The sequence below is a fragment of the Scyliorhinus torazame genome, chromosome 7, assembly GCF_047496885.1.
Source record: "Scyliorhinus torazame isolate Kashiwa2021f chromosome 7, sScyTor2.1, whole genome shotgun sequence".
NCBI lineage: Eukaryota > Metazoa > Chordata > Chondrichthyes > Carcharhiniformes > Scyliorhinidae > Scyliorhinus > Scyliorhinus torazame.
In genome coordinates, this window is record NC_092713.1 from 53416917 (window position 1) to 53435510 (window position 18594).

Sequence of the window (18594 nt, forward strand, 5' to 3'; positions counted from 1 at the left end):
GGAGAAAGGGGTAGTGTCGGCAGATTACAGGGCTATTTTGGAAGAGAAGGCACCGCTGGAAGGGATTAAGGCAAAGTGGGAGGAAGAGTTGGGAGAGGGTATGGAGGAAGGGCTCTGGTGTCAGGTGCTCCAGAGGGTGAACACCTCCACCTCGTGCGCGAGATTGGGCTGATACAGCTGGAGGTGGTATATAGAGCATACCTCACAAGGGTACGGATGAGCCAGCTCTGAGTCTAGAAGATGTATGTGAACGTTGCGGGAGATGGGAGGGAGGGGGGGGGGGGGGGGGGGGGGGGGGCACACAAACCACGTTGATATGTTTTGGTCCTGTTCAAAGCTAGAGGATTACTGGTAGGAGGTTTTTAGGGCAGTCTCTAAAGGGATGCACGTGAAACTGGATCCGGCCCCTCTGGAGGCCATATTCAAGGTGTCAGGCCAGCTGGGGTTAGAAACGGGTGCGGAGGCAGATAATGTAGCTTTCGCCTCGTAGATCGCCCGAATGCCCTGGCGTGGCGGGGGGACCTGCTGGAATTCTTGACTCTTGAGAAGGTCAAGCTTGAATTGAGGGGAAGGATGGAGGGGTTCTACAATTCATAGGCATTATTCATTATGCACTTTCGAGAATTGGATTACATCGAACATTCAGGGGTGGGTTAGGGGGAGGGAAACTGTATGCATTAATGGTGACTCTGGGTGATTCCTGTTTCCTCGTTGTTATTTGTTTGTTAACAAGGGTGTTGGTGGTTTGGTGGGAGGATGGGATTGTTGTTGATATGGGGATTGACATTGCAATCGTTATTGTTTATTGTTGGTGCGTGTAAATTTGGGAGAAAATGTGAAAAAAGGAGAATAAAAATATTTATTAAAAATGAAAATTATTTGCAAAAACTTAAACCCCTCCTTGTCCATGAATGGTATAATACTGTAATCCCTAGTCAGAGAAGGGCATTTTGCAAACTGGGGCCTTTTTTGAGAGGGAGAAGTCACTTTCCAAGCAGAGGTGGCTTTGCTTTTTACCATATAAAATTCACGCACAGATGAAAGGCATTTGGCCAGTCATGTTAGTTTTGGCTGGAGGTTCGTTTTGGCTGGGGGATAAGCAATGCTATCCAGCTTAGTCCCACCTTTCAGCTCTTGTACATAGTCCTGTAGGTTACATCACTTTTATGTATCCAAGTACTTTTAGATATAATGAGACTTTTTGGTCGAAAGATCACCGCTATTCCCTTGGATTGAAAAAAATAGCTACTCCTGCCAGTTCATTTTAAAATCTATGCTGCCTGGTTATTGAACTCTCTGCTAATGAAAATAGGCTGTTATGGGGGCAGGGGAGTTGGATGATTGGGGGTTGGTATGGATGAAGGCAGGGGTTATGATCTAAATTTGTTGAACTCGTGTCCACAAATGTCTGGTGTTGAGTCAATAATATGGTGCTGTTCCTACAATTTTGCAGAGTTTTATTGGAACACTAATGGTGTTTCATATTGAGGTGGTGTGTAATTTGAAATTTGTGTTATGTATGCAATCCAAAAGGTCTCTGGTCTTAACTGTCGATCTTTTACCCCTCTGCTCTCCTGCCAGATGACTACAATTACTTTAGACTCTAATCCTGAATTCTATCTCTCAGTAGATCTGCAACAGTATTTCAAACCTTTATTGGATCTTTACTGCCTTTGTAAATTTATTTTAATTGTACATGCGAAGCAACTTCAAATGATGAGATTTCCTAAAGGAAACTACATCCCAAATGAAAATAAACCCAGTTTGCCTATAAGCAAATAATCAGTTGGGGGTTTCAGTGTTGAGACAGGTGGTGTGAAGTCTTGTTGTATGGAATCTAATGGAGCCTGTTTTGTCTTTTTATTTGACGCTGATATTCCAGAACCTGTACTTGATTCTGATGACATTGCAGGTAACATCGTCTGTCACCATTTAGTAAATGGTATTTGGTCTCTTAATTCTGCATCCAAATCACTCTCTTGGTCACCACCACTTTCAAAAATGCAAACAACAGTGCTTGAAATATTTTTGATTTTGCTAATGCTTTTAACATGTTACACTACGTTAAGTTGACATAAGTAGAACAATGATATTCTGAGCAGATGTGACATATCTGGTTGTTTTAATGAGCTTCTTTCCTCATTAAATTAATTTGGGATTTCAAAGAAGTTACAGATGTCTGGTAGACAGATTTTTTTTTTAAAAATTGTTGTTATTAAAGATTTTTTCAACCAAAATTTTTACGTAACAGAAAAATAAATGAAAAATATTTAACAAAATTAGGTGGTTATCATTATACAAAACGCAAATACACATTAACTAGACACTTTCTCCTCTTTCCCCCCCCCCCCCCCATGTTGTTGCTGCTGCAGACATTTTATCGCTCCCCTAGAAAGTCAAGGAAAGGTTGCCACCGCCTGGAGAACGCCAGCAAGGACCCACTCAAGGCAAACTTTATTCGCTCCAGGCTAAGGAACCCAGCCATATCACTGACCCAGGTCTCCAACTTGGGGGTTTCGAGTTCTTCCACAGTAACAAGACCCGTCTCCTGATCCGGGCTACCAGGGAGCAAAGGCCAATACCTCCGCCTCTTTCACTTCCTGCACTCCCGGATCCTCCGACACCCCAAATATCGCTATTGTTGGACTCCACTTCACCCGCATATCCCTAATCCTGGACATGGCCCTTGCAAAGCCCTGCCAGAATTCTTTAAGTGCCGGTCATGCCCAAAACATATGGACATAGTTCGCTGGACTCCCCGCACATCTCGTGCACCTGTCCTCCACCTGAAAGAACTTGTTCACTCTCGCCGTCGTCATGTGAGCCTGGTGCACCACCTTAAATTGAATTAAACTGAGCCTGGCACATGACGTGGACAAATTCACCCTGCCCAGGGCATCAGCCCACAGGCCCTCATCTCGCACCTCGCCTAGCTCCTCCTCCCGTTTGCCCTTCAGCTCCTCCACTGAGGCTTCCTCCGCCTCCTGCAGCTCCTGGTATATGTCCGACACCTTCCCCTCTCCTACCCAGATGCCAGACACTACCCTGTCCTGTACCCTTTTGAGGGGGTAGCAGCGGAAAAGTCCCCACCTGTTTTTTGAGAAATTCCCGGACCTGGAGGTATCTAAAAGCATTTCCCGGGGGCAGGCCGAACTCCTCCAGCGCCTTCAAGCTAGGGAAGGTCTCCTCTATAAACAGGTCCCCCATCCTTCTAATGCCTGCCCTATTCCAGCCTTGAACCCCCCCACCCCATCTATCTTGCCCGGAGCAAATCTATGGTTGTTCCGTATCGGGGTCCAAACTGAGGCCTGTGTCTCCTCCACTGACCCCAGACCCTCAGTGCCGCTGTCACCACCGGGCTTGTGGTGTGTGCCGGCGAGGACGGCAGCGGTGCCGTCTATTCTCTCTCTCCTCCCCCCCCCCCCCCCCCCCCCCCGCTACGCTCCAAGAACAGCCTTTTGACTCGCAGGGTCTTGTTTGCCCACACAAATCCCGTGATAATCCTGTTCACCCGCTTGAAGAAGGATTTGGGGATGAAAATGGGGAGGCACTGAAAAACAAACAGGAATCTGTGAAGGACCGTCGTCTTCACAGTCTGCACTCTTCCCGCCAGGGAAAGCGGGAGCATGTCCCACCTTTTAAAGTCTCCCTCCATCTGCTCTACAAGCTGAGATAAATTGAGCCTGTGCAGGGCGTCCCAGTTCCTAGCCACCTGTATACCTAAATAATGAAAGCTCCTCCCCACCATCTTGAGCGGGAGCTCCTCCAGTCTCTCCTCCTGACCCCTAGCGTGGATTACGAACAGCTCACTTTTCCCCACGTTCAATTTGTACTCCGAGAAGCTCCCAAAGACCCCCAGGATCCGCATGACCTCCCCCATCCCCTCTAGCGGGTCCGAAATATACAATAGCAGGTCATCCGCGTAGAGGGAAACCCGGTGCTCTGCATCCATTGCAGCCACTATTTCTGCGTCCCCTCCCTTCAAGGGCATCATAATAATATTCAGGAGCCTCCTCGCATTTGTGTTCAGTTGCCTGCCCTTGACGAAACCCATCTGGTCCTCCTCTATCACCCCCGGGACGCTGTCCTCTATTCTGGTAGCCAGAATTTTTGCCAGCAGTTTGGCATCTACATTCAGGAGCGATATCGGCCTGTAGGACCCACATTGAAGCAGATCCTTCTCCCTCTTCAAAATGAGCGAGATCAATGTCTGCGACATTGTCGGGGGGAGGGTTCCTCTCTCTTTTGCCTCGTTAAAGGTTCTTAACAGGAGTGGGCTCAGTAGCTCCGAGAACTTCTTATAAAATTCTACGGGGAAGCCGTTCAGCCCCAAGGCCTTGCCCGACTGCATACTTTCTAGTCCTTTAACTATCTCCTCCAACTTAATCGCGGCCCCCAGTTCCTCCACCCGATCCTTGTCCACCCTTGGGAACCTCAACCGATCCATAAATTGCTTCATCCCTTCCCCTCCCCTCGGGGGTTCTGACTCTTACAGCTTCCCATAAAACTCCTTGAAGACTTCATTGATCCTCTCTGGGTTCAACACCGTATTACCTTCCTTATCCCTCACTCCCCTGATCTCCCTGGCCGCGCCTCTCCTGCGAAGTTGGTGCGACAGCATCCTACTTGCTTTCTCCCCATACTCATAGACTGCCCCTTTCACTTTCCTCAACTGTGCCTTCGCCTTCCCCGTGGTCAGCATATCGAACTCCGCCTGTAATCTCCGGCACTCCTTTAGCAGCCCCCCCTCGGGGGGCCTCCGCATACTTCCTGCCTACCCTAAGCATCTCTCCCACCAGCCTCACCCTCTCCCTCTTCTCTCTGTGGGACCTAATAGAGATTAACTCTCCTCTGGTGACCGGCTTCATAGCCCCCCCAAACCGCTGCTCCTGTTACCTCCCCAGTGTCATTCGGTATCACAAAGTTCTGAATGCTCCTCCTTATCTGTCCACACACCTCTTCATCCGCCAGCAGCCCCACATCCAGTCTCCAGAGAGGGCGCTACCCCCGTTCCCCCACCAGTTGCAGGTCCACCCAGTGCTGGGCATGGTCCGAGACCGCAATGGCCCGTCCACCCTCTGGATTAACGCCCTGCTCAACACAAAAAAAGTCAATCCGCGAGTAGACTTTATGGACGCGGGAGAAAAAGGAGAACTCCTTCGCCCTTGGCCGCGTGAATCTCCACTGGTCCACGCCCCCATCTGATCCATGAACTCCCAGAGCCCTGGCTGCCGCCAGTCTCTTTCCCGACCTGGACTTAGAACAGTCCAGCACCGAATCCAAGACTGTATTAAAGTCTCTCTCTCTTTCCCCGCACCCCACCCCATGATCAAGTTACTTGACTCCAAGTCTGGGATCTTACCCAATGCGCCTCATGAATTCCGCATCGTCCCAGTTCGGGGCATACACGTTCACCAACACCACCCGGGCCCCTGTAGCTTGCCACTCACCATTATGTACCTGCCCCCCATGTCCGCCACAATGCTCCCTGCCTCAAACGCTGCCCGTTTACTAACCAGAATTGCCAAATTGTCACCCCTCCGGTCTTTGAGTCTAGCCCCGAGTGGAACACCTGGCCCACCCATCCCCTCCTTAACCTCGTTTGGTCAGTGAGTTTTAAGTGTGTCTCCTGCAGCATGGCCACGTCCGCCTTAAACCCCTTTAAATGCGAGAACACGCGGGACCTCTTGAACGGCCCATTCAGGCCCCTCCTATTTCACGTGATCAGCCTGGACGGGGGCTTGGCCCCCCACACCCTCCCTGCCGACTAGCCATCACCCTTTCTCGGCCAGCCACCCGGGCTCGTTCCAGCCCTCCCGCCGGAGGCCCCCCATCCTGACTCTCCATCTATCCCCAACAGTTGGCTCCCCTTCAGTCACCAACGCAGCACCCCGATCCCAACCCCCCATGCCAAGCGCCCGCTTAGTACTGATCCCCCCCATTGCGCTTCCGTAAGTCTGCTGACCCCGGCCGCTCCCGCCTCTATCTCCAAACTTAGTACTGTCTTCTCCTTCGGGCCCCCCTCCCCCACCGGGTGAGAGGGCAAGTGCCATCCGGATCCTTCCCGTGCACTGGACACCACAACCTGGGTGTTACCCTGCCCCCTGAAACAAAACAACAGGAAAAGAAAAACAAACCAACTCAAATTCTACTAACAATCTTACACCAGGCCAACACCCGATTGCACATCTCCGCCAGCGCGTTTCACCCACGTGCAGCTGCCCCTTAGTTCAAGTCCAGCTTTTTGTGCTTAATGAATGTCCACGCCTCATCTGGCGTATCAAAATAATCATTCCTGTCCTGGTATGTTACCCAAAGTCTCACCGGGTGCAGGAGCCCGAACCTCACCCCTTTGCTGTGGAGGACCGCCTTGGCCCGGTTGAAACCTGCACGCCTCCTCGCCAGTTCAGCTCCCAAGTCCTGGTATATGCGAATCTCGCCATTCTCCCACTTACTGCTCTGCTCCATCTTTGCCCAATGCAGGACACGCTCCCTGTCTGTAAAGCGGTGAAACCTTACCACCATCGCCCTCGGTGGTTCGTTCGCCCTCTGCTTCCTCGCGAGGATTCTATGCGCCCCGTCCAGTTCCAAGGGCCGCGGGAAGACTCCCGCGCCCATCGGCGTCCCCAGCATTGTAGTCACATATGTGTTCGCGTCCGCCCCCTCCGCACCTTCAGGGAGGCTCGGGATCTGCAGGTTGTGACTCCGAGACCTATATTCAAGCTCATCCAGCCTCTCCTGCCATCTCTTGTGTAGGGCCTCTTGTGCCTCCACGCTGACCGCCAGGCCCAGGATCTCGTCCTCCTTTTTCCGATACCTTCCTCGCCACCTCCTTGATCGCCTTCTCCTAAACCTTCTGAAACTCCCATCTTTTCCATGGAAGCCTTCATAGGGGCCAGCATTTCAGTCTTCAGCTCCTCAAAGTCTTGCTGCTCTCTCAACCACTGGGCCTACGCTTCTTGGTCCGCGCCGGCCGCCATTTTGTCCTCCCGGACCAACTCCGCTTTCTTCCCCGCAATCGCTCGTTTCATGGCCCCGCTCCTGGTTCCCTCCATACAGCAAAGGGGGGAACCTCTCCAGCATCCTTTCCCATGCCGGTTTCCACCCTTCAAGTGCTGTCGTTGTCCCGTTCAAAGGCCCAAAACCCCGATCACAGCGGGAGCTGCCGTGTATGCGACCTAGTCGGACACAGCCGCTACCGGAAGTCCGTAGACAGTAGACTTTTATCAAGGATCTGGACTGTGTGATATGCTAACCACCAATCTCCCATTGTGGGGAGCCAGTGGAAGAAGAACATTAAAAGGAGTTGGTCTCCTTCTCGATGGCCAGCTTAGTGGAATAGCCTAATCACGCTTTCCCCCATATCCTTTGATTCGCTACGCCCTAAGTGCTGTACCTAACTGCTTCTTGAAACCATACAATGTTTTGGACTCTACTATTTCCTTTGGTATCGAAACATAGAAAATGTGATATAGAAACACAGAAAAAATGAGAGGAATTGGTCACTTTGGTGCAATTCTGCAGGTTGAGAATAAAATGGAATTTGACTCATCTTCAAGTAAAAAGCGGTACTCCAATCTAAAGAAACTCTTTTATCTTGCAGATGTGACAGACAATATAAAGAATTGCTTTCACATTAAAATATTGGATCACTTTTTTTAATCCTTTGCATACCAAGCAAAACACAAATTGAATATTTTGGGATATCTGGTTAGAATCTTTAAATGCAGCCAGTGTCACATATGTCATCAAATTCCACCATCAATGTTCCTGTAACCTGGTCGTAATTCTGGTTGACACTTGTGGGTGCATGCTGATTATTTTTCACGATAGGTAAAAATGTGTACTCACTGGGTTATTTGATTTGACTTGTAAGATTTAAAATTTTACAGAAGGGAAATGGGGAGAGATGTACATTTAACATTTTATCTTTTTTTTTTTAAGTACCACGTACAAATCGTTCAAGAACACAAGCTACATTGGAAATGCAAATTGTGCCCAATTCAAAAACACCCGAGGTAGAACCTGTAAGCTGCAAGAACATTTCCACAGGTAAAGGACACATCATGGGCTTGATTTTAAAGAAAATAACACTTCAAGCCCAATTCAGTTTGTTTGTAATGATAAGTAAAATATTTAATTTTTTGAGGTGCACCTGCTTGCCTTATAGTATTTTCAACTGCAAACATTTTGATAAATACTTGTGAGGGGAGGGGGGAATCATGTATGTTCTCCCAGTAAGTTCTGCACTCTTTTTAGCTTATCTTTGCTTTTCTGGATCTTGAATATGCTATGGCCAAAGGAATAGGTGGTAAATTCAGCTTGATTGCGTTGCACTGACATTGTGATAAAAGTCATGTTAAGCTGGTCAATTGATTTCAGAAGATGGCTGAGGTGGGGTGGGTTACTCATTGATGCATGTTTTTGTTATGGATTATCTCTTTCAATAAAAGCACTGGGTTCCATCAATCTTGAACCAAATGACATTTCTACATAAGAACTAGGAACAGGAGTAGGCCATCTGGCCCCTCGAGCCTGCTCCGCCATTTAATGAGATCATGGCTGATCTTTGTGCACTCAGCTCCGCTCTCCGGCCCGTACACCATATCCCCGAATCCCTTTATTCTTTAGAAAGGCATCTATCTTTTTCTTAAAAACGTTTAAAGAAGGAGCCTCAACTGCTTCACTGGGCAAGGAATTCCAGAGATTCACAACCCTTTGGGTGAAGAAGTTCCTCCTACACTCTGTCCTAAATCTACCTCCCCTTATTTTGAGGCTATGCCCCCTAGTTCTGCTTTCCCCGACCAGTGGAAACAACCTGCCCGCATCTATCCTATCTATTCCCTTCATAATTTTATATGTCTCAATAAGATCCCCCCGCATCCTTCTAAACTCCAATGAGTACAGTCCCAGTCTACTCAACCTCTCGTCATAATCTAATCCCCTCAACTCTGGGATCAACCTAGTGAATCTCCTCTGCACTCCCTCCAGTGCCAATATGTCCTTTCTCAGGTAAGGAGACCAAAACTGAACACACTACTCCAGATGCGGCCTCACCAACACCCTATACAATTGCAGCATCACCTCACTAGTCTTGAACTCCATCCCTCTAGCAATGAAAGACAAAACTCGATTAGCCTTCTTAATCACCTGTTGCACCTGCACACCAACTTTTTGCGACTCGTGCACCAGCACACCCAGATCCCTCTGCACAGCAGCATGTTTTAACATCTTGCCGTTTAAATAATAATCCATTCTGCTGTTATTCCTCCCAAAATGGATAGCCTCCCACTTGGCAACATTGAATTCCATCTGCCAGACCCTAGCCCATTCACCTAACCTATCCAAATCCTTCTGCAGACTTCCGGTATCCTCTGCCCTTTTTGCTTTACCACTCATCTTAGTGTCGTCTGCAAACTTTGACACATTGCACTTGGTCCCCAACTCCAAATCGTCTATGTAAATTGTGAACAACTGCAGGCCCAACACTGATCCTTGAGGGACCCCACTAGTTACAGGTTGCCAACCAGAGAAAACCCCATTTATCCCCACTCTCTGCTTTCTGTTAGTTAACCAATCCTCTACCCATGCTACCACTTTACCCTCAATGCCATGCATCTTTAGTTTATGCAGCAACCTTTTGTGTGGCACCTTGTCAAAAGCTTTCTGGAAATCCAGATATACCACATCCATTGGCTCCCCGTTATCTACTGCACTGGTAACGTCCTGAAAAAATTCTACCAAATTAGTCAGACACGACCTACCCTTTGTGAACCCATGCTGCGTCTGCCCAATGGGACAATTTCCCTCCAGGTGCCCCGCTATTTCCTCCTTAATGATAGATTCCAGCATTTTCCCTACAACCGAAGTTCAGCTTACCCAATATAATTACCCGCTTTCTGACGACCTTTTTTAAACAGTGGTGTCACATTTGCTACTTTCCAATCCTCTGGGACCACCCCAGAGTCTAGTGAATTTTAATAAATTATCACTAGTGCATTTACAATTTCCCTAGCCATCTCTTTTAACACTCTGGGATGCATCCCATCAGGGCCAGGAGATTTGTCTACCTTTAGCCCCATTAGCTTGCCCAATACTGCCTCCTTAGTGATTACAATCATCTCAAGGTCCTCACCTATCCTATCCTTATTTCCATCAGTCACTGGCATGTTATTTGTGTCCTTCACTGAAGACTGACCCAAAAAATCTGTTCAGCTCCTCAGCCATTTCCCCATCTCCTATTATTAAATCTCCCTTCTCATCTTCCAAAGGACCAATATTTACCTTAACCACTCTTTTGTCTTGTATATTTGTAGAAGCTTTTACTATCTGCTTTTATGTTCTGAGCCAGTTTACTTTCATCGTCTACCTTACTCTTCTTTATGGCTTTTTTAGTAGCTTCCTGTTGTCCCCTAAAGACTTCCCAGTCCTCTAGTCTCCCACTAATTTTTGCCACTTTGTATGTTTTTTCCTTCAATTTTTTTTAAAAAATATATTTTATTAAAGTTTTTCGATCAAAAAGAATTTTCCATTTTTACAACTTTGTGACAAAATGTACATTGACCGTTATTTAAACAATATATTAAACTAACAACAAGTGCAGAAAAAGAACAAGAAAAGAGAAATAATAATACTGAAAAAATAAATATAAACAACTAGCATAGAAAGAGAGAAAAGAACACAAAAACACCCAAACACCGGATACACCCCCCCCCCTCCCTGGGTTGCTGCTGCTTTCTTTCCTGTTTTCCCTTGTCGCTCTGCGAGATAGTCAAGGAACGGTTGCCACCGCCTGGTGAACCCTGCCATGTCGTTTATCCAGGCCTCCACGCCCGGGGGTTTGGCTTCTTTCCACATAAGTAGAATCCTTCGCCGGGCTACTAGGGACGCAAAGGCCAAAACATCGGCCTCTTTTTCCTTATTTGATACACTCCCTCATCTCCTTAGGTATCCACGGTCGATTTTTCCCCTTTCTACCGTCTTTCTTTTTTGTCGGTATGAACCTTTTCTGAACACTGAAAGATCGCTCGGAAGGTTCTCCACTGTTCCTCAACTGTTTCACCATAAAGTCTTTGCTCCCAGTCTACCTTAGCTAGTTCTTCTCTCATCCCATTGTAATCGCCTTTGTTTAAGGACAGAACACTAGTGTTTGATTTTACCTTGTCATCCTCCAACTGTATTTTAAATTCCACCATATTGTGGTCGCTCCTTCCAAGAGGATCCCGAACTATGAGATCATTAATCAATCTTACCTCATTACACAGGACCAGATTCTAGAGTATTGCTTTCTATAAATAAAACCCAGCTAGGTGAATTGAAATGTTAAACCAAACACAGCTATTGGAACAAACATGCAGAGCAAATAAATTGCGTTTGGGTCCAGAGGCGAGTTGGGTATTCTATCTAACTTCCAAAGTCAGATGCATTGACATTTTGTGTCGGGTACGATTAAACACTGAGTGATGTTGGTCTCTTATGGGAGGGGATGAGATTTGCCTATGATTGGTACTGGTAAAAATATGTTGCTAATGTCAACTGAACATTTCTGGCAGCTTAAGGGCACTGGTAATCTATCATCTAGCAGTGAACAGACTTTGAATTATATTGCAGGAAGAAAGTCGATCTGTGTACGGGAAACTGAAAGGCTGAGGAAGCAGCGTGAAGATAGGCGAACTCAGCTACAGGAAATACGTGAAAGACGTGGACAGGTAGGTATCTTTCTCACAAATTCAGACATAGAATATTTGGTGATTTTTGAAAAAAGGATCAGTAATTGTTTGCTTTTAGGTGGAGGCTACCCATTTGAAATTCTTAATTAAGATTATTAAGTCAACGTTGCACCTGTTTCTTTTTTAGATTTCAGAAGTGCAAAAATATTTTTTAAACAGCAAATGAATAGGCTTGTGTCAAAGATATCACGTTCTTTGTGTTTTGTAATCTCTCATCCATTCCTGGAGTAGCACACGCACTGTATATTAGCCTAGTTGGTTTACGCAAGTCCCTATTCATAGTGTGACACACCAGTCTTGCGTCAGGAAATTGTCTTTACAACCACTTTATTACCCTGAGTGTGTTATCGAGTAAAACCAGCACCATGGTAGGTGCTGTCTTCAAGCATGAAATCGGCAAAATAATACTTGAAGCCATAGTTTCCTATGAATCTTGGTGCCTTCATTTTAGCACTGATTTAATTAGTGCCCTTTTTATTCGTTCATGGGATGTGACTGCACTGCCACGGTCAGAATTTATTGCCCTGAAAAGGTGATGATAATGAGTTGCTGTCCATCTGTGCTTCTGGGAGTGAAGTTCAGCTTTTTGATGCAGTGACCATGAAGGAACAGCAGTAATATCCCAAGACCGAATGATGTGTGGCCAGGATGGGAACTGGATGATGGTGGTGCTTTGCTCTTGCACCTGCTCTCTTTGACCTTCTGAGTGCCAGGAATTGTGGTGGTTTGGAAGGTACTGTTAAAGGAGACTTGACCAGCTGCTGCTGTGCATCTTATTGATGGTACTTATTGTACGTTCCGTCTAGATCGGTTATAAAGAAATAGTTTTAGCAGCCAAAATGAAGTATAGGATTTAATAGTGTTTTTAATTTGTTGCAGGATTATGAAACTGGCAATCCAAACTGGGAATTCATGAAAATGATTGCAGACCTAAGAGCTACTTTAGACTCATATCAACATCTGTCGACTTTAGATCCTGTAAGTAATAATCCTGTATAATTCACGTTGTGCTCTGGAGAGGGAAAGTACTGCTGTCCCACTTTGGGAAATTAATGGGCTAATATGGTGCACTTGGACAGTTTTGATGAATGACGCCTATTCAAATATGGATGGGAGAGTGCTAACGTGGAGGTAAAATAACAAACCCAATGTAGTGAACCCAGATGCTCATTAAGCTCTTAACATCTTTTTTTTTGGATCTTGGTAGACTTTCTGCTCTCTTCTTAACTTCATTAAGAATTCTCTGTGGAATGTTGTAATTCTGCTGTTCTCTCTGTTTCTCTCTCTATTTCATGTGCCCTTCCATTCATTCTAAAATTGCCCCCACCTACCCAATTTGCTCTTTTTGATTTTGGATCACTGGTCGTTAACCATCAATGGAATTAACCATTCAGTGGCATTAACTGGAGTTTCAAAAGTATTTAGCAATCAACTTTTGTTTCTTTACCCAACAAAAATAAATTTTGGAAAATCTCTGAATAACCCATTACTTGGATTTTCAAACTATTTCTACATTTATGCTTTTGTTCCTACGCTTGTCTTTCATAAGGTCATAAATAGGAGTAGGTCATTTGACCAATGAACCTGCTTCACTATAAGATCACATCTGCCCTCCGTTCTGGAGCGGTTTGGGATTGAACCAAGATTTGTGAACTGGGTAAAGCTACTATATAAGGAGCCAAGGGAGAGTGTCCGCACAAACAAAATCAGCTTGAGATGCTTTTCTCTCCACTGTGGGACTAGGCAGGGATGTCCTATGTCCCCCCCCCCCCCCCCCCCCCACCCCCCCTCCCCCCTGCTGTTTGCACTCACGATTGAGCCGTTGGCCATCGCATTAAGAAGTTCGGGGGTATGGAAAGGGATAGTGCGGGGAGGGGGATAGAGCATAGGGTGTCCTTGTATGCCAATGACTTGCTGTTATACGTGTCGGAACTGAGTGTGTCGATAGGTGGAATATTGGAGCTGCTTCGGGTGTTTGGGTCTTTCTCTGGGTACAAACTAAATCTAGACGAGTGAGTATTTTGTGGTGTCTCGGTGGGGAGGGGGTGGGGGGCTCCGCAGGTACAACATTTCTAGTTTGGTGGTGAGAGTGAAAGCTGATCTGGCAAGGTGGGATGGTCTCTCTCTGTCACTGGCGGGTTGGGTACAGGTGGTTAAAATGAACGTGTTGCCGCGGTTTCTGCTTATTTCCAGGGAAGTGGGATGGAAATTTTTGGAAATGGGAGGAGAAGGGGATTAAGGCACTAAAGATTTGTTTCTTCGGGGTCGGTTTGCAGGATTGAAGGAGCTGGAAGCGAAGTATGGGCTGGAGCAGGGAGAAATGTTTAGATACATGCAGGTTCAAGATTTTGCCAGAAAGGAGATGGAGCTTCCCGGTGGAGCCAGCCTCCACATTGCTGGAGGAGGTGCTGACGACGGGGGGACTGGAGAAGGGGGTAGTGTCAGCGGTTTACGGGGCTATTTTGGAAGAGGAGAAGGCACCACTGGAAGGGATCAAAGCAAAGTGGGAGGAAGAGTTGGGAGAGAATATGGAGGAGGGGTTCTGGTGTGAGGTGCTCCGGAGAGTGCATACTTCCACCTCTTGCGCGAGGTTGGGGCTGATACAGCTGAAGGTAGTATACAGAGCACACCTCACGAGGGCAAGGATGAGCTGATTCTTTGAAGGAGTAGAAGATGTGTGTGAACGTTGTGTGTGGGGGATGGGGGGGGGGGGGGGGGGGGGGGCGTTAATCACGTTCATATGTTTTGGTCCTGTCCCAAGCTTGAGAATTACTGGAAGGAGGTTTTTGGGGCAATTTCTAAAGTGGTGCACGTGAAACTGGACCCGAGCCCCCAGGAGGCCATATTCGGGGTGTCAGACCAGCCAGAGTTGGAAACTGGTGCGGAGGCAGATGTTGTAGCCTTCGCCTCGTTGATTGCCCGAAGACGGATCCTGATGGGTTGGAGAGCAATCTCTGTGCCCTGGCGTGGCGGGGGGACTTGTTGGAATTCTTGACTCTTGAGAAGGTTAAGTTTGAACTGAGGGGAAGGCTGGAGGGGTTTGACAATTCATGGGCTTTATTCATTATGCACTTTCAAGAACTGGATAACATCGAACATTAGTTGTGGGGGGTAGGAGGGTTGGGGGCAGGGGGGCGGTGTGTGTTAATGGTGACTATGGGTGATTCCTGATTCTTTTTTGTCATTTATGTGAACATGCGGGCTAATGTTTAGGGTTTGCTGGGAGAATGGGATCGTTGTTATTGAAATGGGGATTGACATATTTGTTAATGATTATTGTTTATTGTTGGTGGGTTTTTAATTTGGGAGAAAAAGTAAAAAAGGAGAATAAAAATATTTTTTAGAAAAAAGATCACATCTGCCCTGATTGGAGCCATAACTCCACTTTCTTCCTGTCCCTCATCTGTGTACACTACTTCTAAGTGTGCTCAATGCTGCCTACTGTTGAACAAGGTTTACATATTTTTATACTCCATCTCCCTTGCAATAAAGATCAACATTCATTTGCCTTCCTAATTAATTGGTGTACCTACATGTTAACTTGTTATGATTCATGTACATGGACACCCAGATCCTTTCTGTACTGCTGTATTCTACAATCTCTCTCAATTTAAATTATATACTGCTTTTCTATTCTTCCTGCCAAAGCAGACACCCTCACATTTTCCAACATTATACTGCGTCTGTCAAATTTCTGTCCACCCACCTAATCTATCTATATTCTTTTGCAGACTCTTGTATCTTTTTAATTTGTAAAATCACAGGTCATCTTGTTTGAATTCAGTCATGGAGGTAGATAAATAGGCAGCATGGTGAAGCAGTGGTTAGCCCTGCTGCCTCACTGGCGCTGAGGACCCGGGTTTGATCCTGGTTCCGGGTCACTGTCCGCGTGGTGTTTGCACGTACTCCGTGTCTGCGTGGGTCTCACCCCCACATTCCAAAAATGTGCAGGGTAGGGCCATGCTAAATTGCCCCTTAAGTGGAAAAAATAATGGGGTACTCTTTTTTTTTTTTAAAGGTAGATAAATAAGAATGGGTAAACTGTGTGCACACCTTGAAACATTTTTTTTGAGTTAGCTATCATTGGGGTTTTGTTCAATTAATTTGACCAAACAATATTATGCAGCTCACAAGTACATTTAAGCGCAGCTTGATCAGGATAGACTGTGGCTTAGTTTACCAAAAAGTAGTTTGTTTCTTGAAATCAGAATTCTGCACTAATTTAAAATTTGGCTAGTGGTATTGCAAGCAAACCTAGGGAGTTCTCATGCAGGGAAAGACTAACATTTTGGTGGTGCTTTTTTGTTGCCTTGTTAGTTAATTAGAACTTTCCAGAAATTACACAGTGCCACCTTAGTGGATTGTAAAGTATTCAAAGGTGGCCTTGCTAGAGTGAATGCAGCTCAATGTTGATTTGGCATGTGGTACAAACTGCTGTGTTGCTTCATTATACTGGCTCCGTGTTGGCTCCATTATAATCAAGCTATTGCTACACTAGCTTAACAGTGGAATGGATTTGTAATTAAATTAACCTTTCAACTCTTCCAGGTTGAGCTACACAAAATATGTGTCTGTGTCCGAAAACGACCTGTCAGCAAAAAAGGTGTGTTGTCAGACATAACTGCTAGATTGTAGAATTTTTCTTGCATCTTTGCAGCACTGCTATGCGTGTGGAGGTTCAAAGTGCTCAATGTGTATCAGTGTTCGGTTCAGGGATTGAGTGGAATTAAAATCAATTTTTAGCCTATTGAGCTCTTTCAGCAATTTATAGTAAAAACCAAAACCAAAATTTTAATCTGCAGTATAGAATAATTGAACGTAGAAGTGGCTTGTCATGTGCATGTTGATGCTCCTCAAAATATTTTTCTTTGTAGCCCTGCAATAATTTTCTCAAGTAGTTATCCAATTCTCTTTTGGTTGAACCTGCTTCTACCACAGTCACAGTGCATCCCTGATAACCACTTTGCATAAAAAGCTTTTGCTCATGCTACCTTTGGTTCTTTTGCCAATTGCATTAAAGTGATGTCCTCTGGTTCTTGACCCTTTTCAGATCTGTGGGTACAGTTTCTCCCTATCTACACTGTCCAAATCCCTCTCCCCTTAAGGAAGTTAGCAGGTGGGATATTCTGTTGTATGCTATAGATGATGCACTACTAATCATGTGTTAGACTCTCTCTCTGTCTCTCAGAGAGAGAGAGATTGGAAGTAGGACATATAAAGAAGTATTGAGCAGAACTAAAGGAGGTCTACAATCTGTTTAAACACCAAGGTGTGATGGAAAAACTATTTTCTGCAGTACTGAGCAGCATCGGGTCTTCAAAAGATTCAAATCTCCAAATTTGTTTCTTTCCTTTATGCAGCAGGTCTGATAACAGACGACATTCTCTTGAAAGTCATAGTGTGCAGGATTCTACTGTAGATTTTAATTCCATTGAGACCTTTTTAAATCTACTACACTACTCTTATCAAGCAGGCAGTTTCATGCACAAAGTGGGCCCCAGCGAGTGCCAAACCAGGTTATGGTTCTTGGTGACACAAGGCTTCATTCAATTGTAGATTGGGAAGGCCCACAGGCAGCAACCCAACCCATACAAAAGCCTGGCATCAAACAAAGGGTATGAAGCTCCACATCAGTAACTTTTTTTTGAGATGCTTGTATTTGTCATGAAAAACTGATCTGGATTAGAGGACTGCCCAACAGGGTACGAAATGTTTCCAGCATAGCAAAATGGAATATGCCCAGTGTTTCTGCAAATCCAGCAATTTTAATCAAAGTTGCAACAAATCGTTACAATACACATTCCTTCCAAGGAAAATCCAGACACCAACAACCTTGCGCAATTCCGTGGGGAAGCTGGTAGCCTTAATCCAGACTAGTCCAAGTTCAAGGCTTCGACATTTCTTTTAACATCTGTTCTAACCGATTAACTGTAATGGCCTCAGTGTATGATCTTTTATCAATTAGACATCCAGTTATAAAGCCCAATCAAAAGCAGTATTGTTACTCCTGCTACAAGAGGTGACCGAGCTTTGATGCCCCCTCTACTTCACAATCCATGCATGGCCTCATTGAGTAGTGATATTGACGTATTTCCAGGAATCCTGGAGAGAAATGAATGATGCATACCGTTTGGACAACTCTCCCTTTGTGCAATAGTTTTCAACTTATTTTGAACAGTGGAAATTCAGCCTTTAGAAGCTGAAGAAGTTATACATTCAGCAGTAAGTTCCTTTCTTTCACAGAGACACCATCCACTAGACCCAGGGCACACCAGGAAGTTATGAATCTTTCAGTTTTTCAATATGTAAGGCCAGAAGTGGAAATTATTTCCCAGTAGCATATGACAGTGATTTATTGGCCGTATTGCATCAGTGGTTCTACCTGAATTTCGATGCAAGAGGGCTGACAGGTAAGGCTTATGAACTCAGGGCATGGATAGGTATGTGCGACTGGGCTATTGTAGCCATAACTGAAACATGGCTAAGGGAGGGACAGGACTGGCAACTTAATGTTCCACAGTACAGGTGCTTTAAGAGGTGGGAGGTGGAGTTGCATTTTTGATTCAGGGGAGCATCACGGCAGCAGTCAGAGATAAAATAACCAAGGGAATATCCAACAATGCTTTGTGGGTGGAAATAAGAGGGGATGGTGACCTTATTGGGGTTGTACTACAGGCCCCCAAATAGTTGACAGGAATTGGAAGAACAAATGTGTAGGGAGATTGGGGAGACTTGCAGGAGTAATAGGGTTGTCATAGTAGAGGATTTTAATTTCCCTAACCTATATGGGGACTGCTATAGTGTTAAGGGCTGAGATGGGCTGGAATTTACGTGTCTTCAGGAAAGCTTCCTCTGGTGGTATGTG

At 45.8% G+C, this 18594-nt stretch overlaps 1 protein-coding gene and 1 long non-coding RNA gene across 4 annotated transcripts in view; one reads left to right on the forward strand and one right to left on the reverse strand.

Moving 5' to 3' along the window:
• LOC140426218 (uncharacterized) overlaps positions 1-18594 on the reverse strand; it is a 209642-nt gene that overhangs the window by 126444 nt on the left and 64604 nt on the right. The window lies entirely within an intron of this gene.
• Positions 1-18594, forward strand: part of kif2c (kinesin family member 2C) — a 138727-nt gene that overhangs the window by 64789 nt on the left and 55344 nt on the right. For all 3 annotated transcript variants that reach the window (XM_072510715.1, XM_072510716.1, XM_072510717.1), the window contains exons 5-8: positions 7945-8052; positions 11611-11708; positions 12609-12707; positions 16278-16332. In XM_072510715.1, the coding sequence (XP_072366816.1) occupies positions 7945-8052; positions 11611-11708; positions 12609-12707; positions 16278-16332 (360 nt within the window). The remainder of the gene's footprint in view (positions 1-7944; positions 8053-11610; positions 11709-12608; positions 12708-16277; positions 16333-18594) is intronic.